The 24,527-nt window shown below is 40.6% G+C and overlaps 1 protein-coding gene across 2 annotated transcripts in view; it reads right to left on the bottom strand.

Annotated features, from left to right (window-relative positions):
* Positions 1-160: 160 nt before the first annotated feature.
* LOC129866871 (pleckstrin homology domain-containing family G member 7-like) overlaps positions 161-24,527 on the bottom strand; it is a 37,220-nt gene continuing 12,853 nt past the window's right edge. For both annotated transcript variants that reach the window (XM_055939879.1, XM_055939880.1), the window contains exons 4-17: positions 22,995-23,104; positions 22,491-22,531; positions 21,867-21,965; positions 21,372-21,524; positions 20,909-21,004; positions 15,394-15,495; positions 14,300-14,413; positions 11,438-11,612; positions 9,412-9,527; positions 8,812-8,899; positions 8,631-8,710; positions 8,301-8,454; positions 3,925-4,022; positions 161-745 (exon numbers count right to left, since the gene is read on the bottom strand). In XM_055939879.1, coding sequence (XP_055795854.1) covers positions 641-745; positions 3,925-4,022; positions 8,301-8,454; positions 8,631-8,710; positions 8,812-8,899; positions 9,412-9,527; positions 11,438-11,612; positions 14,300-14,413; positions 15,394-15,495; positions 20,909-21,004; positions 21,372-21,524; positions 21,867-21,965; positions 22,491-22,531; positions 22,995-23,104 — 1,531 coding nt within the window. In that variant the 3' untranslated portion in view covers positions 161-640. The remainder of the gene's footprint in view (positions 746-3,924; positions 4,023-8,300; positions 8,455-8,630; positions 8,711-8,811; positions 8,900-9,411; positions 9,528-11,437; positions 11,613-14,299; positions 14,414-15,393; positions 15,496-20,908; positions 21,005-21,371; positions 21,525-21,866; positions 21,966-22,490; positions 22,532-22,994; positions 23,105-24,527) is intronic.

Below are 24,527 nucleotides of genomic sequence, written 5' to 3' on the forward strand. Positions count from 1 at the left end.
ACTAGCGTATCTCAGATTTTTCACCCACTTGGGTGATAATGACATGGGTCAGTTGTACTGTTCTGACTTGTGATGTATTGTTAGCCATAGACACATTACCACAGTTTGAGTGAATGCATACATTTATGTATTCAGCAACACAGGACAAAGTCATCACTAATCATTTTCAACAATTTATTGTCATCTTTCAAAGCAAACATTAATTTTACAAATTATCCTGCTAATACTTTACAACGGCTTAGGCGGAACCACAGTGCATGACACAGTAATAGTCCTTGTTTAAGCCAGTCTAGGGCAGTGGTCACCAACCCTGGTACTGGAGAAATTCACCAGGAGTGCAGGTTCATTCCAGCCCAGCACCAACCAAAGCACCTGATTAAACGAATCAAAGGTCTCGACAACTAGCTAGTTTAATCAAGTGCATTTGTGCTGGTATGTACTTAGAACCTGCATACGTATACCCCTTTCACACTACAGCCGAGCCGGGCTGGCCAGGTTACATATCTACCACAATTCTAGAACTCTGCTAGAAAGGACAGTGTGAAAAGAAAATATCTTAGCCACCTATGGTTCAGGACCTATAGTGGGAGGCCCCAGAAGCAGTATTTGTGGTCCCCTGTTGTAGTGAATGTCAGATGGCTCAGATCTGGGAGGACTCTACCCACAGTGAGGAGCTCTTCACCCGAGGAGGCTGCTGAGAATTCAGTGTCGTCACTGCACCCTCTATCTCTGACATCCACACCCTCTGGAAATGAACACATTTTTGTGGTTTGTTTATTGTTCCCATTTCAACATTGTTTTGTTATTTTATTAAACGTGTGTTGTGACCTTTGAAATTAACTTGACATACACACGGTACCATGAGGATACTTGGCTTACTAACTCAGGCCTGGGGTTGCAAAGCGACCAGTAATTTTGTTAATTAACAATCTATGGCAACCTATCGTAAATTTGGTCATTTATACTTGAATAACACATTTTTTGTATGTATTAATATGGACAGAGATGTATAAGTTTCTAGTAGATAGACCATATGGTTCAAGAGAAAATAGCCTAATTAATACATTTAAAAAATACACAAAGCAATTGTTTTAGATGATATTTCCTTATGATCCCTGGAGATGAATGTGAAAACAGCCATATGGAAGCAAACTGAAAATCAGAACATGTATTGCAGCCCCTTTTCCACAACGAAATAGGCTATAAATAGCCGTGTCGTTATTCAGAATTATGTGTCCTCTATTTGATGTCTGCGCTTTAGAACGTTTTAACTATTGCCTATGGTGCAGTTTTCTCCGTATCATGTTATATTGGCCACCATCAGGGCGCACCATCAGTAATTCTAACTGTCACTTTAGTATTAGTTTTACTTCAATTTGTAACTTTATTTTCCCATTCCATTTACCTTTCTTTCCTCTGTCACATCCGTGTAGTTGTTCCTGCGGGTGGCTAGCAATAGTGGATCATATTAGGCTAACATTGTGCAATAACTTGGGACCTAGTGGAATTCAGACCACACGCAGCGGGTTAAACCTGGAGCACAGTTTACGATGACTGGACCGCTGTCATTACGGTTCCGTGATTAGTGAGGATTAGGGTAGATTTATTGGACTTGTTCAACCCTTATTGTAAACTTTTTTTCTACCTTCCAATATTTCATGGATTGAACTTGAATATGACAACTTTCAGGATGAATCAAACCAATTCATTAATATATTTAGTGCGTAAAGGCTCTCCAAACCTGCTTTTTTTATTCATACATGCTTTCCTAACCCCAAAAGTTGCCTAAATAATCTACAAGATCAGAGTATTTTTACATCTACCAGTTGGTGTTGAAACGGAGACAAATATGCATATATTATTTAGATGGCTTTCTTCCATTTTTTATTTAACTTGGAAAGTCAATTAATAACAAATTGATTGCCTACCAAGAGACAAAAGGCCTCCTGCGGGGATGGGGGCTGGGATGAAAAATGTAGGACAAAAACACACATCACAACAAGAGAGACACCACAACACTCCATACAACAACAAAGCATGGCAGCAACACATAACACAGCATGGTAGCAACACAACACAACATGTTAGCAGCACAAACATTGTTAGGCACAGACAACAGCACAAAAGGGCAAAATGGCAGACAACACAATAAATCACGTGAAGCAGCCACAAGTGTCAGTAAGAGTGTCCATGATTGAGTGTAGAGATGGAGATAAAACTGTCCAGTTAGTGTTTTTTTGCAGCTAGCTGCAGCGAACTGATCCCTATTTTCCAAACTTGTTCTCAATGTATTCTAGTCAACAATATCCTAATTAAAAAAGGCACACCATTAAGATAGATGCACTGACAACCCTATTGAATGAAAAGTCCAGGAGAAAATCTGTTGGGGGGGGCGGGGGGGGTTCAGCAGTTGAATTACATTTATTCAGTGTGCAGAAGGGAACCACGACTGCAAAGCGTTATGCACCTGCACAAGGTAAGTCTGAATACCAACTACTGAGAAGTGTGTAAGAAAGGCATAACTTCCTAAGTTGAAATCAGGACCTAAATTGATGGTTTATATTAAGGATAATATTTTACAGTTTAGTCTTATTTTAATAATCGTATTGAATTATTTCATATTTTCCATGTGATAAGGCGAGAGAGACAGCTGTGAGAATCTGAAGTACCCAAAAGGGCCACTAGATGTCTTGTGATAGATTACCTAAAATCATTGAAAGATACAAAAATTCTGGTAGTTTACTGGTAAACTTTCAACGTTTCCAGTAATATACCCACCCTTTGCATGCCTAGTAATGAAGGAAATTCCACCTAACTTAGATGTGTCAAAGAGCAAGGTGGAATACACACTTCTCTGCTAGTGTCCGATAGTCTGCTGACCAACTAGTGCTGAGCGATTAACCAAAATGTAGGCTATTTTTCGTTTTTTTAACTAATTGACTTATGTCTTCAATTATTTGAATTCCATTTCGTTCAGTTTTTTTTCTGTTAGCTCAATGTGCAGTTTCTGTAGAGATAAATCAGATCAAGCCTGAACTTAGTGCAAAAAACATGGCAATTAACAACAATGACCATAATCCATTGCGCACCCTCTTAAACTTGTCCATCTGTGCGTAGCAAGACAGAATGAGCAATCGATATGGATAGAAAGCAGTTAATTGGCGAGCCTGAAAATACATGATCTTGATTGCTGGTATTCAGCAGTCATAAAAGTATGACTTATTTACTTTGAATAACAAAAAATAGTGATTTTGATAGGCAGCAGCTCTATGGAAATGAGATGATGACTTGGAATGAAAAGTCATCGAATAAATTATGGTTCATAAGTAAATGGGCATTCACTACCATCATGGGACTTGTATTAATTGTTTTATTCTGTGTTGTTACAGCATGCAACCCACATAATACACAGTACTTTTAATGTCAAAAATACTTTTAAACCAAAAGCCATGATTAAAAAAATATATATATAATCGAACTGACCTCAAAAGCACTAATCGCTCAGCACTATGACAAACACTAACTGGATCGAGTCACTTGATTTCTGGAAAGATAGCAATTTGTATGTTCGCGCAGAGAAAATCTCCTAGACAAATATAGACTTTAAATAGCTCAACAATGATTATTATCATCCGGCATGGGAATGAAACATGGTGATGAATGAAGGATAACACAGGAATTTATATGGCAGTAATCAACGAGCAACTCAAATGAATAAACTTTGAACCTGCTGTGAGTATGTTGAGATGGGAATGTCATGATCGTGATAAATTCACACCTTACATATGATCACATAACAAAATGTTGTCAGTCACCATGGTACAATTACACACGAACAACCAAATTGGAATGCAATACAGTGTTTTTGTTAGGCCTACAACACGTACAGTGTGTTACTTTAAGTTCAGAGTGCTCTTACTGTACCTTGACGGCCTCGGACGGTGCTTGTAGGATGAAGGCAGCGATACACTGCTGGTAGCGGTTCTGGTGCATGATGATGAATGATTGGGATAGCCCTGACGCTGAGAAGAGAAGGATGAAACATGGCAGTGTCATATTCATTAGTGCACACCGTAGAAAAATGTATATATATTTTAACAGAAATTGAAAACAAGCGCTTCATATTGGAAGTTCAGGTGGTCCCTTCCTGTTTTGGCCAGTTTGCTTCCATTTAGTTTCTAATTAATACAACCTAGTTTACATATAAATGATGCTCTTATCCAGAGCAATTTACAGTAGTTAATGCATACATTTTCATACTGGTCCCTGTGGGAATCGAACCCATAACCCTGGCGTTGCAAGTGCCATGCTCTACCAACAGTCACACAAGACCAGGTCTGTTGAAACCGCACATAAGCAGTACAGAAGAAAGAGTACTGAACAAATAACTCAGGACTGATACTGTAATCGATTACAGATTACTAATCTGCGGTTTAGATAACAGGATTGCACAATACAGTGGCTTGCGAAAGTATTCACCCCCTTGGCATTTTTCCTATTTTGTTGCCTTACAACCTGGAATTAAAAGAGATTTTGGGGGGGGGGGTTGTATCATTTGATTTACACAACATGCCTACCACTTTGAAGATGCAAAATATTTTTATTATGAAATAAAGAAATAAGACAAAACTGAAAACTTTAGTGCATAACTATTCACCCCTCCAATGTCAATACTTTGTAGAGCCACCTTTTGCAACTGCAAGTCTCTTGGGGTATGTCTCTATACGCTTGGCACATCTAGCCACTGGGATATTTGCCCATTCTTCAAGGCAAAACTGCTCCAGCTCCTTCAAGTTGGATGGGTTCTACTGGTTTACAGCAATCTTTAAGTCATAACACAGATTTTCAATTGGATTGAGGCCATTCCAAGACATTTAAATGTTTCCCCTTAAACCACTCAAGTGTTGCTTTAGCAGTATGCTTAGGGTCATTGTCCTGCTGGAAGGTGTCCGTCCCAGTCTCAAATACAAGACTGAAACAGGTTTCCCTGTATTTAGCGCCATCCATCATTCCTTCAATTCTGACCAATTTCCCAGTCCCTGCCGATGAAAAACATCCCCACAGCATGATGCTGCCACCACCTGCTTCACTGTGTGATTAGAGGTGTTGGGTTTGCGCCAGACATAGCACGTCCTTGATGGCCAAAAAGCTCAATTTAAGTCTCATCTGACCAGAGTACCTTCTTCCATATGTTGGGGTAGTCTCTAGAGGTCGACCGATTAATCGGAATGGCCGATTAATTCGGGCCGATTTCAACTTTTCATAACAATCGGTAATCTGCATTTTTGGACCCCTGATTATGGCCGATTACATTGCACTCCACGAGGAGACTGCGTGGCAGGCTGACTACCTGTTATGCGAGTGCAGCAAGGAGCCAAGGTAAGGTGCTAGCTAGCATTAAACTTATCTTATAAAAAAACAATTAATCTTAACATAATCACTAGTTAACTACACATGGCTGATGATATTACTTGTTTATCTAGCTTGTACTGCGTTGCATATAATCGATGCGGTGCCTGTTAATTTATCATTGATCCACAGCCTACTTCGCCAAATGGGTGATTTAACAAGCTCATTTGCGAAAAAAGCACTGTCGTTGGCACCAATGTGTACCTAACCATAAACATCAATGCCTTTCTTAAAATCAATACACAAGTATATATTTCTAAACCTGTATATTTAGTTAATATTGCCTGCTAACATGAATTTCTTTTAATTAACTAGGGAAATTGTGTCACTTCTCTTGCGTTCTGTGCAACAGAGTCACGGTATATGCAGCAGTTTGGGCCGCCTGGCTCATTGCAAACTGTGTGAAGACCATTTCTTCCTAACAAAGACAGCCAACTTCGCCAAACGGGGGATGATTTAAAAGAGCATTTGCGAAAAAAGCACAATCGTTGCACGAATGTACCTAACCATAAACATCAATGCCTTTCTTAAAATCAATACACAGAAGTATATTTTTTTAAACCTGCATATTTAGTTAAAATAAATTTATGTTAGCAGGCAATATTAACTAGGAAAAGTCACTTCTCTTGCGTTCGATGCACGCAGAGTCAGGGTATATGCAACAGTTTGGGCCGCCTGGCTCGTTGCAAACTAATTTGCCAGAATTTTACATAATTATGACATAACATTAAAGGTTGTGCAATGCAACAGCAATATTTACACTTATGTATGCCACCCGTTAGATAAAATACGTAACGGTTACGTATTTCACTGAAAGAATAAACGTTTTGTTTTCTAAATAATAGGTTCCGGATTTGACCACATTAATGATCTAAGGCTCGTATTTCTGTGTTTTATTATATTAGAATTAAGTCTATGATTTGATAGCGCAGTCTGACTGAGCGGTGGTAGGCAGCAGCACGCTCGTAAGCATTCATTCAAAACAGCACTTCGTTTGCCAGCAGCTTTTCGCAATGCTTTAAGCCTATCAACTCCCGAGATTAGGCTGGCAATACTAAAGTACCTATTAGAACATCCAATAGTCAAAGGTATATGAAATACAAATGGTATAGAGAGAAATAGTCCTATAATAACTACAACCTAAAACTTCTTACCTGGGAATATTGAAGACTCATGTTAAAAGGAACCACCAGCTTTCATGTTCTCAGCAAGGAACTTAAACATTAGCTTTTTTTACATGGCACTTATTGCACTTTTACTTTCTTCTCCAACACTTTGTTTTTGCATTATTTAAACCAAATTGAACATGTTTCCTTATTTATTTGAGACAATTGATTTTATTGATGTATTAAGTTAAAATAAGTGTTCATTCAGTATTGTTGTAATTGTCATTATTACATACATATATATAAAAATTGTCAGATTAATCGACATCGGCTTTTTTTGGTCCTCCAATAATCAATATCGGCATTGAAAAATCATAATCGGTCGACCTCTAGTAGTCTCCCATATGCCTTTTGGTGAACACCATACGTTTGCTTATTTTTTTCTTTAAGCAAATGGCTTTTTTCTGGCCACTTATGTAAAGCCCAGCTCTGTGGAGTGTACGGCTTAAAGTGGTCCTGTGGACAGATAATCCAATCTCTGCTTTGCAGCTCCTTCAAGATTATCTTTGGTCTCTTTGTTGCCTTTCTGATTAATGCCCTCCTTGCCTGGTATGTGAGTTTTGGTGGGCCGCCCTCTCTTGGCAGGTTTGTTGTGGTGCCATATTCTTTCAATTTTTTAATAATGGATTTAAATGGTGCTCAATGGGATGTTCAAAGTTTCAGATATTTTTTTATAACCCAACCCTGATATGTACTTCTCCACAACTTTGTCCCTGACCTGTTTGGAGAGCTCCTTGGTCTTCATGGTGCCCCTTGCTTAGTAGTGTTGCAGACTGTGGGGCCTTTCAGAACAGGTGTATATATACTGAGATCATGTGATACTTAAATAAAGTCCACCTGTGTGCAATCTAACTAATTATGTGACTTCTGAAGGTAATTGGTTGCACCAGATCTTATTTAGAGGCTTCATAGAAAAGTGGGTGAATACATATGCACGCACCACTTTTCCGTTTAAAAAAAAAATAATTAAAACAAGTTATTTTTTTCATTTCACTTAACCAATTTGGACTATTTTGTGTGTGCCCATTACATGAAAACCAAATAAAAATCAATTTAAAATACAGGTTGTAATGCAACAAAATAGGAAAAACGCCATGGGGGATGAATACTTTTGCAAGGCACTGTTTTTATCATAGGTTTGATTATTGATATAAATTCAGTATCTTATCAGTAAGTAAAGCAGCGTTTCCCAAACTCTGTCTTCGGGATCCCTAGAAGGTGCACATTTTGGTTTTACACAGCTGATTCAAATGATCAAAGTTCATGATTAGATGATTATCAGCTGTGTAGTGCTAGGGCAAAAACCAAAACGTTCACCCCTTGGGGTCCGAGGAGGACTGAGTTTGGGAAACCCTGAAGTAAAGCAAGAGGTGTGAACAAGTGCCAAATAGCCTAAATGTAATAGGCCTATGAACATATACTAATCTATGTTTAAACCAGTGATGAGGTCCTTGGATCAGGTTGTACATTATTTTCCAAAAACAAACACACACTGTTAAGTTACTGCACTGTTGAGAGGAGAGCTTGCAACTAAGCATGTCATTTTACTGTTTACTCCCCGCTATATCCTGTGCATATGACGAATAAACTTTGATGTGACTATCACATTAAGATTGACAAAAGTCACTGTGCTACTATACATGTGTCCTTAAACTGTGGCAACTACATCATTGAATGCTGGACTTTTTCAATTCCTATATCATGCAGGTGTTGATCCGTCCTCACCTGCTGCGTTGAGTTGGTCTACACTCCTGAGCTGGAGGCGGTCCAGCGAGACGGGCTGGTCCAGGACGGTGAAGGTACAGCCCTCCTTCAGCAGCTGGTCCAACTCCTGGTTCTGAGGGAGGCGCAGAGGATTCTGTTCAGGACCTGTGGACCTCTAGAGGGGGGTAGGAAGTGAGAGAAAGGGGGTGGAGGAGTGGGAGAGCGCGAGGGAGAGAGAGAAAATTGAATTCAGTGATTAAAGAGGATTAAGTACTATACGAAAGTAGTTAAGTTATAATACATATGTAGGTAAGTATCTATGTGAGAAAATCGTATAGGTATGGGTCCTACCTTCTTGTTTCTCTTGATCTTGGTGATGAGGAGGAAGTCGTCAAAGAGAAACAGGTACACATCGTGCAGCTTTGCATTCTCTGGTGGTAACATATAGAGATGTCAGGACGGCTGATGTAAAACTACAGTACTTCAACAGTATTCTAACTAGTCATGACTGATTACTCTGTATGTCACCGACCTGTGAGCACTAGTTTGCCCTCATGCAGCAGGCTCCGATGAGCGATGAGGTTTTCTAGGGTGACCGCTTTCAGGAGATGTTTCAGATTCTGTTCAAAGCCAAATGAAGGGCTGAGGTTAGGTTGTGGGTAGAAGCATGATTTGTTTGCATTCTTACGAGTTCATATGTGGTGGCAGTATATTTTATTTTGATCATATCCCACTGTTATCTCTCTTGCATGCATATCTAGCTTTGTGGATCACGATGTTCAGATATCACCTGATCTTTATCTGAAAAAATGAAGACGCTTCAGACAGCCCTTCTTTTTACATCAATGCATTGATATCATTCAAGATACAGCTAAGTTGTTGTTGTACTGTATCTGACTCGTGTATCAAACGTTAACCATTTGATCTGTTCTATTCTAATCCGAACCCAAGAAGATCCATTTGTCTTGGCCCAAGACCAGCGTCATTGGAAAGCTTAAGTACAGAGGCCCATGTTCCCCCAGGAACTAACAGGATTACGTCAATTAAGTGCATTTTATTCTATTATGTATTTGTGCAAACCCAGTTTGGTATTCAAAGCTCAACTCTCTCATTATAGTGAATGCACCCTTACCTCAGGGACGAAGGCCCGCTTGTCTCTCTCCCACACTGGCAGCCACACCAGGGCATCTCTCAGCTCTTTCACCTTCTGGTAGTTGTCCAGCCATTTGACTTTGCCCTCCAGATCACCTACAAAACACACACAAACACAAAACACAAAACATAAAACAACACACACCCACAACACACAACACACCCACAGGGGGAGGGGTGTGTGTGACACAAACAAACCAACGAGGACACAAACTGCATTCCACTCCACCGCTCTGTTTGATAGTGAGCAGTGCACACTAATTAGGAACACCAATTCTGGCAGGCTTATTCCTGGCTTTGGAACACACAGAACAATCTTAACAAGGGTGGCACTGTTGTCATCAGATTCATATCATTTATGTAACTTCATCTTAGTTTAATAAAATAGTACTACTTTGTAAAATATTCAGCTATGTGCACAATTTATCAAACGATCAATTAATCTGGCATTGGCAATGAAACAAATACATTTGGAATAGTATCTCTGATGTTGATACGGATATCATTTAATAATGACGACAGATGACTGTCTCAACATGGGTGTGATCTATGATGCTCTAGTCATAGATGAGACTGCGCCCACCTCTTACCGTAGACACCCACCACACCCATTGAACATTGACCGAGTCAGTCCAGCCTGCCATTGTGACAGTGCTATTCCCAGGCCACATCAACTCACTGTATACCTCTGTTATTGTCTGTACAGCCACACCCTGGCTATGGGAAAGAACTTTGAAGCACACAGTAAAAACACAAACTAGTTTGGAATAGAAAAACTGGTTCGATATACAAGAACAATTACATTCAAGGTACAATACTGGTACATATTTCTCCACAGCCGGTCCTGTCCATCTAGTTATAGAGAGAACCACTGAAATGCGTCTGCAAGTACAAGCACGCAGAGAAGATGTCAACTGTCACAGATTTTGGCTATTGCCCAACAAACAAACTGGCTATTTGGTTACCATTTCTAAGAGACATGTATTTGTAGAGACTGTATCCCGTACAGAAGACTGTGTGTAAATGAACTTTTCCACAGTGTATATTTTGCTACGGGCGTGAAGATGTGAGTTAAGCCAGGAGGTATAAGTGGCTGTCAAAAGCCCACTTAGGTCTGTCAGAAAACACCCTAGAGCTGATGGCCTGAACCTGAATGGCAGAGCTGCTGTTTCCTATGTAGAAATATAACTCCTAGAATGGCAACCCAATTCAAATCAAGGGGGGGTGATAAAATTCAAAATGGCCACCGGTCTTCCTATTTCTAAGGTTTTCTTTATAGTAAGACACAGGAGAGGCTGGCTGACTGACTGCTTGTGTATATTCAAGTTTCCTTACACGGCAAAAACATGAATGTTGTGGTTAGAGAGAGAGGAGCCTCTAGTGATGACGGACTACTGTTAAATTAGGTTTAGATGAGTCACCTCAGCTGATAAAAATAGACCATTATGCAAATAACCCAGATAATCCAATAATGGCTTCACAGAACCCCAAATCAGCTTTATTTACACTAATAATATGAGTGTGGTGAGCCATTGACTATAGAGAGTCAGTGTGGTGGTGAGGGGTAACGTAGTTAAGTGTTGCAGTAAGAATGTGCAATAAAGTAGTGTGGTAAGGTTGCACTGTTTTGTAGAAATATCAGATCAGCCTGAGAGACTGACCATGTTGTACACGATGTAGCCAATGGTCTGGCAAAGCTATTTTGTTATTCTCATTGGATGTTATCGGGAAATAAGACTCTCGCTGTTTTTAATTGAAAATGTACAGCTGTGAAGCGGGCAGTGCACAGGTGCTGAGTGAAAAAGACACAGAAGAAAACCAAACAGGATAAAAGCACAGCCCCCTTCATGATTGACGCATCATGCTGAAAATATCAAAGAGCCTCATCAGATGCATCTGTTGAAGGCCAGGCAAATAGGAGATATGGAACTAGATATGGCCTGTGTTGTGATGGGGTTTTACAATACAGTGTTTCAGTCGCAAGGGTGAAGGAGGGGGATGCTCACATATGGAGGTGTCCACCTGCTCCACCACACTCTGCAGAGCGCTCTCCTCCTCCTCCGTCCGGCTCCTCTTCCCCACGTTCTTCAGCAGCAGGGGGTAGCGGGTCAGACGTTGTAACGGCGCCACCAACAGGTCACGCAACTGCAGCCTCCGACACTCCTGGTTCCTCTCACACCACTAGGAAGGAAGGGGAGAGAGAGAGAGAGAGAGATCATCTTTAACATCATCCTCAGCTCTGGCATCTTCCCCAAAATTTGGAACCAAGGACGAATCACCCCAATCCACAAAAGTGGAGACAAATTTGACCCCAATAACTAAAGGGGGATATGCATCAACAGCAACCTTGGGAAAATCCTCTGCATCATCATTAACGGCAGACTTGTATATTTCCTCAGCGAAAACAATGCACTGAGCAAATGTAAAATTAACTTTTTACCAAATCACCATATGACAGACCACGTACTCACCCTGCACATCCTAATTGACTAACAAACAAGCCAAAACAAAGGCAAAGTCTTCTCATTCTTTGTTGAGTTCAAAAAAGCTTGACTCAATTTGGCATGAGGGTCTGCTATACAAATTGATGGAAAGTGGTGTTGTGGGGAAAATATACAACATTCTAAAATCCATGTACACAAACAAGTGTGCAGTTAAAATTGGCAAAAAACATCGCTTTCCACAGGGGAGGGTGTGAGACAGGGATGCAGCTTAAGCCCCACCCTCAACAAATTGGCGAGGGCACTAGACTAGTCTGCAGCACCCGGCCTCACCCTACTAGAACCTGAAGTCAAATGTCTTCTGTTTGCTGATGATCTGGTGCTTCTGTCCACAAACAAGGAGGGCCTACAACAGCACCTAGATATTCTGCACAGATTCTGTCAGACCTGGGCCCTAACTGTAAATCGCAGTAAGACAAAAATAATGGTGTTCCAAAAAAGGTCCAGTTGCAAGGACCACAAATACAAATTCCATCTAGACACCATCGCACTAGAGCACACAAAAAAACTATACATATCTCGGCCTAAACATCAGCGCCACAGGTAACTTCCACAAAGCTGTGAACTATCTGAGACAAGGCAAGAAGGGGCTTCTATGCCATCAAAAAAATTGACGTGCCAATTAGGATCTGGCTAAAAATACTTGAATCAGTTATAGAACCCGTTGCCCTTTATGGTTGTGAGGTATGGAGTCCGCTCACCAACCAATCATTCACAAAATAGAACAAACACCAAATTGAGAGACTGCATGCAGAATTCAGCAAAAATATATTTTGTGTACAATGTAAAACACCAAATAATGCATGCAGAGCAGAATTAGGCTGATACCCACTAATTATCAAAATCCAGAAGAGAGCCATTAAATTCTACAACCACCTAAAAGGAAGCGATTCCCAAACCTTCCATAACAAAGCCAACACCTACAGAGAAATTAACCTGGAGAAGAGCCCCCTAAGCAAGCTGGTCCTGGGGCTCTGTTCACAAAGATAAACAGACCCCCCAGAGCCCCAGGACAGCAACACAATTAGACCCAACCAAATCATGAGAAAATAAAAAGATAATTACTTGACACATTGGAAAGAATATTTAAAAACAGAGCAAACTAGAATGCTATTTGACCCTAAACAGAGAGTACACGGTGGCAGAATACCTGACCACTGTGACTGACCCAAATTTAAGGAAAGCTTTGACTATGTACAGACTCAGTGAGCATAGCCTTGCTATTGAGAAAGGCCATTGAAGGCAGACCTGGCTCTCAAAAGAAGACAGGCTATGTGCACACTGCCCACAAAATGAGGTGGAAACTGAGCTGCACTTCCTAACCTCCTAACAAATATATGACCTAGAGACACATATTTCCCTCAGATTACACAGATCCACAAAAAAATGTGAAAAATCTAATTGATAAACTCCCAGATCTATTGGGTGAAATACCAGTGTGCAATCACAGCAGCAAGATTTGTGTCCTGTGGCCACAAGGTCCATCAGTGTAGATCAAATGCCATTGTAAATACAACCTATATTTATGTTTATTAATTTTCCCTTTTGTCATTACAACACTGTATATAGACAATGAAATTTTACACTTTGGAACTTTAGTGAGTAAGGTTAATTTTTTATTGTTTATTTCACTTCTGTTTATTATCTATTTCACTTGCTTTGGCAATGTATACATGTTTCCCATGCCAATAAAAACCCTTAAATTGAAAAAAAAAGACAAAGCACAGTGGGAGAGGAGAGAGAAGAGAGCATGGTGGAGAGCAGAGAGAGCATGGTGGAAGAGGAGAGAGAAGAGAGCATGGTGGAGAGCAGAGAGAGCATGGTGAGAGAGCGGAGAGGAGAGAGCATGGTGGGAGAGAGAGGAGAGAGAGCATAGGGGGAGAGAGAGGAGAGTGTAGGGGGAGAGAGAGGAGAGCGTAGGTACTATAATTAGGTTGATAAGTAAGTGCGTGACAAAATCAGATATTGAGAGAGAAAGCGATTGAGTAAGAGCGTGGGAGAAAATAAGAGAGAAGAGAAGAGACAGGTCAGGAAGTAAAGGGTGAAAGAGAGCAAGTATTAGGGAGAACTGAGGGATGGTGTAGGGTAGGAGTGAAAGTGAAGTTGTGAGAAAGAAATTATCTCAGTTGAGAGCAAAAAAACAGCAGGCTTGCAAAAGAGTCTCAATCGCAGAAGACTAATTGTCACATTCCAATTGTCAGCAAGCCCCAGTGACTCAGTGTTCGTTCACACTTGACCCACTTCTATCCTACCTTACTGCATTATTGTGTGGTTGTTAGGGACAGGGTACAGCGCAACCTTGCCCCAACCAACCCTGATTTATAGTTCCAAATAAGCAGCGCTTGACGGCTGCGGCCTGCAGTGTACCTTCACGTAGGAGCCAAAGTCCTCTCTGTGCTTCAGGCTGTCCAGATAAAATAGTGCAGTGGAATAGTTGAGGCAGTACTTCTGCAGACAGTGGCATATGCTCTCCTGGATCGCCTGCCAACAGATAGATATATGTAAATGGTTAGCTAAGCAGTAAGCGCATAGAGAAACAGAAAAATCGCATTAAAGTTTATTGGCCGTGTACACAGATTTGCCAGCATTATACCACAGTGGTTTCCATCTTTTTGAGTGACTGTATCCCCAACTGAATTCTGCTCTGCCATGAGTACCCCTGAAGTACCCGCTCCTGTGCATTTTACCAGTAGACCTATGGTCTCACGGGTCTTCTCAAGTACCCCCTATGGATAGGCCAAGTACCCCCAAGGGTCCTAGTAAGATGAATGCACTAACTAAGTCGCTCTGGATAAGAGCGTCTGCTAAATGACTCAAATGTCAAAAATGTACCCCTAGTTGGTAACCACTATTATAGCAGATGCAGCGAAATGCTTATGTTACGAGCTCCAACAGTGCAGTAGAATGTCTAATACAATACAAATAATGCAACAATTCCCATCAAGAAATAACAATCCAAAGCAGATCTATATTAGAGTGAGCATGTGTGGGAATCCAGAAGAGAAAAAAGTGGCGTGTAGAGACAGTATATCATTTGGAAAATAAAAAAAGCTCCTGGGCCACATGAAAAACGGTGCTTCGTATTCATAGATCACTTCATGGAGGGTGATGAAGAGATTTACGTCTAGTATACCATATTTGAGTAGGTCACTTTAAAAAAAATACATTACTAATTATACAGACACTAATGTTTTTATACAGGTTCTCTTGTTTATAATGGAGTGTGTTGTTTCAAGTTTAATTAGTGGTATGTACAGGATACACACGGTATACACCGTCCAACGAAATGCTTACTTGCAGGGTTCCTTTTCGACAACAAAACACAAAATAATAAAAGATAAGAATACGAACATAAAGTAAACGGTCCAGTAGAATAGAATATTCTGTGTGTGCGTGTAAACACGTGTGTGCTTGTGCATTCAAGTGTTTTTGAACACGTGTGTGTATGTGTGTGTCCATACCTTGTGGAGGAGCTCCAGCAGGGTGGGCACGGCCCCTGCTACCGGGATCTTCCAGGACTCCTTGATGACATGCAGCAGGCTGGTGAGGAAGCCAAAGCTCACCTGGGGAACAACACATCACAGAGTCCAAAAGAAAATGTAATATCATAGATAGACAAAGTCTACATGAAGATGTCACGCCGCAGACAATTCATATAAGAGATAATTCCATCCTCCAATGTCTTGTAATCGTACTGCAGGTGACTATCTTGTTGAAAAAATGTAAAGCAAAGCAGCACTCTCAAATGTCTATATATTTTTTTCAGTAAATACTAAGAGACCAGAGGTCATAGTATGAGAATTCAATCCTTCAACATGTAGCCGAGAGTAAGATGATGTCGATGAAGATTTGACGTCGTGATGGGGAATATTTAGTGACTTAACTTTGGAATTTCATTTTGATATGTGGATAGCTTGTGGTAAACCATCTCCCATCCAAGACCCAGAACCAAAAAAAGTGCATTCCCCTTCGCCCCCTTCCCTGTCATGGTCAGTCATCCATCTGGGACATGGGTAGCTAGTTTACCATGCGTATCCCGTCCATACGGCTAATAAAAAAAATGTAACTTGAAATCCGACTTTACTCACAGTAGTGTCTACCTCACTGCCTCATGACAGCACGCCATGGCCCTATCATCCTACATGGAAGACAGCACCCACACAGGATCAGTACCAATCTGACGTGGCGGTGTTGGAGTGGGACTAGTGTGTTAGCATGACGACTCCGTCTCACAAGACACCTAATAGAATGCTATACTATCATAGTACACAATAATAGAGGCGAAAAATTAAATGAACATGCCAAACACATTTTCCAAGCTTGGGATAATAAAGATCTTCTAATCTAATCGACAGGGCTAGCACAATTATTATATAACCGATGGTTATGGATGAAGACAGTAATGAGAATAACATTCATAAACAGCAGTCAAAAAACAAATCATAAAACAAGGTTTTGAAGTGTCTGTCCTATATCTAGGAGATATAAGAAAGCGCAGGAAAAAACATACACATATAAACTCATATAAAAAAAGAAGTCCCTTTTTCAAGACCTGGTCTTTCAAAGATAATTTGTAAAAATCCAAATAACTTCACAGATCTTCATTGTAAAGGGTTTAAACACAGTTTCCCATGCTTGTTCGATGAACCATAAACAATTAATGAACATGCACCTGTGGAACGGTCGTTAAGAAACTAACAGCTTACAGACAGTAGGCAATTAAGGTCACAGTTATGAAAACTTAGGACGCTAAAGAGGCCTTTCTACTGACTCTGAAAAACACCAAAAGAAAGATGCCCAGGGTCCCGGCTCATCTGAGTGAACGTGCCTTAGGCATGCTGCAAGGAGGCATGAGGACTGCAGATGTGGCCAGGGCAATAAATTGCAATGTCCATACTCCAGACGCCTAAGACAGCGCTACAGGGAGACAGGGATGGACAGCTGATCGTCCTCACAGGGGCAGACCACCTGCGGGATAGGTATAGGATGGCAACAACAACTGCCCGAGTTACACCAGGAACGCCCAATCCCTCCATCAGTGCTCAGACTGTCCGCAATAGGCTGAGAGAGGCTGGACAGAGGGTTTGTAGGCTTGTTTTAAGGCAGGTCCTCACCAGACATTACCGGCAACAACGTCGCCTATGGGCACAAACCCACCGTCGCAGGACCAGACAGGAATGGCAAAAAGTGCTCTTCATTGACGAGTCGCAGTTTTGTCTCACCAGGGGTGATGGTCAGATTCGCATTTACCATCGATGGAATGAGCGTTACACCAAGGCCTGTACTCTGGAGCGGGATCGATTTGGAGGTGGAGGGTCCGTCATGGTCTGGGGCGGTGTGTCACAGCATCGTCGGACTGAGCTTGTTGTCATTGCAGGTAATCTCAACGCTGTGCGTTACAGGGAAGACATTCTCCTACCTCATGTGGTACCCTTCTTGCAGTATCATCCTGACAATGCCACCAGCCATACTGCTCGTTCTGTGCGTGATTTCCTGCAAGACAGGAATGTCAGTGTTCTGCCATGGCCAGTGAAGAGCCCGGATCTCAATCCCATTGAGCACGTCTGGGACCTGTTGGATCGGAGGGTGAGGGCTAGGGCCATTCCCCCCAGAAATGTCCGGGAACTTGCAGGTGCCTTGGTGGAAGAGTGGGGTAACATCTCAAAGCAATAACTGGCAAATCTGGTGCAGTCCATGAGGAGGAGATGCACCGCAGTACTTAATGCAGCTGGTGGCCACACCAGATACTGACTGCTACTTTTGATTTTGACCCCCCCCCCCTTTGTTCAGGGACACATTACTCCATTTCTGTTAGTCACGTCTGTGGAACTTGTTCAGTTTATGTCTCAGTTGTTGAATCTTGTTATTTTCATACAAATATTTACACCTGTTAAGTTTGCTGAAATTAAACACAGTAGACAGTGAAAGGACATTTCTTTTTTTGCTGAGTTTATGCATGTATGTATGTACGTCCGTATACACATACATACAGTTGAAGTCGGAAGTTTGCATACATCTTAGCCAAATGCATTTAAACTCATGTTTCACAATTTAATCCTAGTAAAAATTCCCTGTCTTTGGTCAGTTGAGATCACCACTTTATTTTAAGAATGTGAAATGTCAGAATAATAGTAGAGAAAAGGATTTATTTCAGCTTTTATTTCTTTTATCAAACTCCCAGTGGGTCAGAAGGTAACATGCACTCAATTAGTATTTGGTAGCAATGCCTTTAAATTGTTTAACTTGGGTCAAACGTTTTGGGTAGCCTTCCACAAGTTTCTCACAATAAGTTGGGTGAATTTTGGCCCATTCCTCCTGACAGAACTGGTGTAACTGAGTCAGGTTTGTTGGCCTCCTTGCTCGCACACGCTTTTTCACTTCTGCCCACAAATTTTCTATAGGATTGAGGTCAGGGCTTTGTGATGGCCACTCCAATACCTTGACTGTTGTCCTTAAGCCATTTTGCAACAACTTTGGAAGTATGCTTGGGGTCATTGTCCATTTGGAAGACCCATTTGCGACCAAGCTTTAACTTCCTGACTGATGTCTTGGGATGTTGCTTCAATATATCCACATCATTTCTCTTCCTCATGATGCCATCTATTTTGTGATGTCCCCCTATTCCTTCCTGCAGCAAAGCACCCCCACAACATGATGCTACCACCCCTGTGCTTCACGGTTGGGATGGTGTTCTTCAGCTTGCAAAAAGTACGATCTTTGTCCCATGTACAGTTGCAAACCGTACTCTGGCTTTTTTATGGCAGTTTTGGAGCAGTGGCTTATTCCTTGCTGAGCGGCCTTTCAGGTTATGTCGATATAGGACTCATTTTACTGTGGATATAGATAATTTTGTACCCGTTTCTTCCAGCATCCTCACAAGGTCCTTTGTTGTTGTTCTGGGATTGATTTGCACTTTTCGCACCAAAGTACGTTCATTGCTCCCAAGGACAAACCAGACTTGTGGAGGTCAACAAATATTTTTTCTGCGGTCTAGGCTGATTTCTTTTGATTTCCCCATTATGTCAAGCAAAGAGGAATTGAGTTTGAAGGTAGGCCTTGAAATACATCCACAGGTACACCTGCAATTAACTCAAATTATGTCAATTAGCTTATCAGAAGCTTCGAAAGCCATGACATCATTTTCTGGAATTTTCCAAGCTGTTTAAAGGCACCGTCAACTTAATGTATGTAAACTTCTGACCCACTGGAATTGTGATACAGTGAATTATAAGTGAAATAATCTGTCTGTAAATAATTGTTGGAAAAATTACTGTCATGCAAAGTAGATGTCCTAACCGACTATAGTTTGATAACAAGAAATTTGTGGAGTGGTTGAAAAATAGTTTTAATGACTAACATAAGTGTATGTAAACTTCAGACTTTAACTGTATACATACATGAGGTCGGCCGATTAATTAGGGCCAGATGCTAATATATGCATATTATTATTAGTATTGGATAGAAAACACTCTGAAGTTTCTAAAACTGTTTGAATGATGTCTGTGAGTATAACAGAAGTCATATGGCAGGCAAAAACCTGAGAAAAAATCCAAACAGGAAGTGGGAAATCTGAGGTTTGTAGTTTTTGAACTCACCCCTATCAAATACACAGTGGGATATGGGTTATTTTTCACTTCTTAAGGTCTTCCACTAGATGACAACCATCTTTAGAACGTGGTTTCAGGCTGATCATGTGAAGGGGGGCCGGATGGGAGATGTTTTACTAAGGGGTCTGCCTATAGCCTCGTTCTCAGTCACGCGCTTTCACTTGAGAGGTTGCTCTCGTTCCAGTGCAATTCTACAGACAATGGAATTCTCCGGTTGGAACAGTTTTGAACTTTTATGATAAAAACATCCTAAAGATTGATTCTAGACTTATATTACAGGTCGAAGAAACTTGTCAAACTAACTTTTTGAACGTTTCGTCCGAATGGACCAGATCGCGCTTTTGGATTGTTTACCAAACTCCCTAACAAAAGAAGCTATTGGACATAAATGGACATGAATGATGGACATTATCGAACAAAACAAGCATTTATTGTGGAACTGCGATTCCTGGGAGTGCATTCTGATGAAGATCATCAAAGGTAAGTGAATATTTATATATGAATAATGTTGACTACCCAACATGGTGGATATTTCTCTGGCTGGTTTGGGCTCTGAGCGCCGTTCTCAGATTATGCTTTTTCCGTAAAGTTTTTTTTTTAAATCTGACCCAGCGGTTGCATTAAGGAGAAGTGTATCTAAAGTTTCATGTATAATGGCTGTATTTTCATCAACATTTATTATGAGTATTTCTGTGAATTCATGTGGCTCTCTGCAATATCACTGCATATTTTGGAACTACTGAAACACGCCAATGTAAAATCCGATTTTTTGATATAAATATGAACTTTAACGAACAAAACATACATGTATTGTGTAACATGAAGTCCTATGATTGTCAGCTGATGAAGTTCATCAAAGGTTAGTGATTAATTTTATCTCCATTTGTGCTTTTTGTGACTCTTCTCTTTGGCGGGAAAAATGGCTGGGTTTATCTGTGACTTGATGGTGACCTAACATAATCGTTTGTGGAGCTTTCGCTGTATAGCATTTTTTAAATCAGACACTGTGGCTAGCGGAACCCCAGTCCTAGATAGGTTATCTGATGTGGCTCATGCAATGGAATGTATTTATTTATTTTTTGTCAACAAATCATTGCACATATTGATGGTTACACTTCCTGCTTTGCTCCAATGGGTACACTTGCAATGGCTGCCAGTCCCATTATGCCATCATTGACTTGAATGGGGAGGCCCATTCTATTCACTCTATATCAGCACATGCAGTCAGGAGAGGAAAAGAGTAACTATTTGAACGGTTATTAAGGAGACGCGGTCATTTGGCTGGCCAGTTACCGTCATCCAAAATTCCATGACATTCACAGCCCTACTAATCTAATGTAATATACAGTATGTATCTCTATGGTCTCACCAAACACAGCTCATTGAGGTTGGCAAACAGCCTCCAAGTGTCCACGTCAGACAGGTAGTCCCTCATCTGCAGGTTGGTCAGCGTGGCCAGAAACACCTGAAGGACACCATATTTATTTATATTTTTTATTAAACACAAAAACAAACACATTAGAAATATATTAGATATTACACAACGGAACACAAACAAAGAGGGTGGGGTTGGATCTGTTTTTGCTGTATTCAATTTCATCGTAGAGATTGTAACATTTCATCACAAAACTGAAGAAAACGTTCCAACAAAGTATATTTTAGAAAGGGGCAGTGTCAATTCAAAGGAAAGGCCCGTTCGAACCATCACAACATGACATTGGTGTTCAAAAAGCCACACAAAGCACAAGGTGTTTGGTTGCAATGGTGAGCTGCCATTCCTGTTCAAAAGTGTGTGGGGGTGGGGGGGGGGGGGGGTATATCTAGTAAGTCACCTCTTTGAGCACCATGAGCTGATCCAGGAAGTAAACACACTCGCTGGTGAAGAGTTCCCAGATGGCTTCCTGTCTCTTGTAGTCTTGGGGGTCACAGTCAGACATCAGCTGAGACGAATCACAGTCCCTCAGGAACTCCTCTAGAGAACAGTCCTGGGGATGGAGGGAATGATAAGACAGATGGATGGTTGGATAGATGTTGTTTAAATAATACTAAAACCATAATGCACGGGGGGGGCTGATTCGTTGTGGTTTTAACACGGCTGTAGTCTGTCTTGTTACTATCCTCAATGCTATAAGTCTATTATCGTCTGCTGTCTAGCTACAGTTTAGAAATGTATGCTTGTCATGTGCGTAGGCCAACAAAGTATTATTCCCATTCAATGTGTCATTTATATGTATCAGTTACAAACGCAGACATGTAACAATAAGATTTTACACGGGTAAGAGGAAAACGGGCTTCTTCCGCTCCGGTGTTGATATGGCTTTCCTCACCTTGTACTTCTGGAAGTCTGTGTCCCTCCAGTCTTGAATCTGTTCCTTCAATAGATATTTCTCAATATCAGATGCAGTGCGTGTAGTCGTCCCTTTAGTCTGAGAGGAACAAATACAGGTTAAATGTTAAACATTACTTGAACAATCAATTAATTCTTTACTATTGGTATGAGTGTCTGTGTGTGTGTATAGTAAGAGTGAATGTGTTTATGTTTGTGTGTACGAGTGTGTCTGTGTACGCAAATGCGTGTGTGCATGGTGGAACAGTGAATGACAGTACACACCAATAGTGTTTTGTTTATATATTTTTCCATCTATCTATCAGTCTGGTCAAACACCTTCAATATGAATTGATTTGGATTGAATTGGTTTGGCTCAGTGTTGTTGACACATTATGAAATCTCAGAAGGCCATGAGAACAGAGGTGAAGAAAGTGTATTCATTAATACGCTTTGATTAAAAGTGGGTCAGAGAACAATATCCTTAATTCCATTGCAGCTTCCTGAGCACACTGACAGCTTCAAATCAATAGCAACCAAAACCACAAACAACTAGACTGACTGGTGGCAGGTCACGCTAGCTAGGGCGAGTAACAGGGGGAGAACAAACAGGCAGCACACATACCGTGCTACGTCTGGAGAAAGGCCACTTGGGTTTCTTTGTGTCTGTGGAAATGGAGAACATGGTTTTGTCATTATCTACAAAGGCCTGGCTTCATAGTTCTTCTGTTGCGAAAATGTGATAAAGAAAAAAAAGTGATCCACAGGATGTAGATAGGATTTTACAGGAAATCAAGTTAAGTGTAAACAGCCCTATCATTTTGCCTGAATGTGGCAATAATCTGAAAAGAGTTAAGGAATGTTACTTATATATTTGGGTAAGTGAACTTCTGATGCAGTTATTAAAGTTATAGCTAGGTAAACATAGGAATTAGTATTCTAATCCCTAATTCTAACTAATTCCTAATATTAAATAGTAATTTAATAGGATCTCATTGTAGGTAACTAAAATAATATAACAAATAACACTGATCACTGTAGGCCTACAATCTGGGTTTATAAGGAATCAAAAACAAGCTGTTGACAAAAATGTAGCAAAAAAGTGCAGAAACAAAACTTTGGCGTTAACCTGAGAAGTTCAGTATGTCTGCCACCCCATTGGACACAAACAGGTCCCCCGGCGAAACGTCTAATCCGGGTAGACTGACCACCACAGAACTCCGCCTCCTCTCCTGCAGTCTGGGGGAAAAGGAAGAGATCAGGTTATGAACAGAGAGACCATTTGTAGAACATTCTGACCAATAAAGGACAGTTTCCATACAAAACTGACCAATAAGGCCCCATAGTATCCAAAGACTTTCCGACTAGTGTGACAAACAGTATTTTAGGTGTGATGTATACAGTATGTCAAAATGAGGTACAGTGTATATCATCTAAAAAGGTGTCAGTGAATAATGGCGTAATAAGTGAGGTGTAATACAACATGAGGAATAGAGTAGGTCAGTGAGGTACAGCATAATACAGTTACAATATTCTGTCTGTGTACCCCATTATGTTGATAAATGTACCTCATTTATTACACCATTACTCACTGTCATTATTACAACTGTATTATGCTGTACCTCACTGGCATACTCTTATTACGCCATTACTCACTGTTATACGATGATATACCTCATTTTGACATACTATATGCCTCCAGATCTGGCAATACCAGTATATAGTTTTGTTTGCTGTGTTTTATATTCTGGCTTGTTATTATTATTTTTGCACCTTGGGGTAACAAAAGTGCTTTACTACTACTACACCCACTACCACTACACCCACTTCTACCACCACCACCACCACCACCACCACCACCACCACCACCACCACCACCACTATCCAATCATATTATTTAGGCAAATCATGCCACTGTTTACAAACTCCTAATTGACTTGCTTGTTCACAGTGCAGTGAGCACACATGGTATTTCAACAATGTAGAAAAATGTAGAAATACCTAAAGGAATTAAGTTATTTCTGGCTAAACGCTCTTCTTGGCAAATTCTCCAGTAATAATGACAATGAGTAACGGTAAAATAAATGAGGTATATTTATCAACATGGGGTCAACAGACAGAATATTCTCAGAGAATTGGATCTGACCATGAATCAAGCCAAATTCATTAATTAAAGACTGCCAATTAAAGCCCACATGTAGTCTTTGATTTAAAAATACAATTACATCGCTGTATGTCTAATAAATCAGTGTGTTTTTTTAATGAAAATTACTCCAAAATACATGTTTTATAATATATTTCCCTGAGCCTCCTTGGGCCGTTAAATGCTCAGTCTGATCATGTGGGCGTTAGAAAACAAATATGACTACATTGACATAGAAAGGCGTAATTGGCAGATAGGATGGTCTAGAGCCCACCCCCATACCCAGACTAACAGCCATTGGTCATATTGTGACATCATGACATGGGCCAAAAGTTCCATCCCACCTGAACAGACCGAAATTCCAGCCTTCAAATGTTTTAAAAATTTTTTTTAACACAGCTCATACACAAAAAGGGAATCATCATCATTTTCACAATTTCAGAGTGTTATTTAAACTTGTTTTTGTGATGGAAATCTCTTTTTTTTTTAAAGGAAAACCTCGTCTTTAACTGCACTACG

This window comes from Salvelinus fontinalis, chromosome 12 (assembly GCF_029448725.1).
Source record: "Salvelinus fontinalis isolate EN_2023a chromosome 12, ASM2944872v1, whole genome shotgun sequence".
In the NCBI taxonomy this organism is placed as follows: domain Eukaryota; kingdom Metazoa; phylum Chordata; class Actinopteri; order Salmoniformes; family Salmonidae; genus Salvelinus; species Salvelinus fontinalis.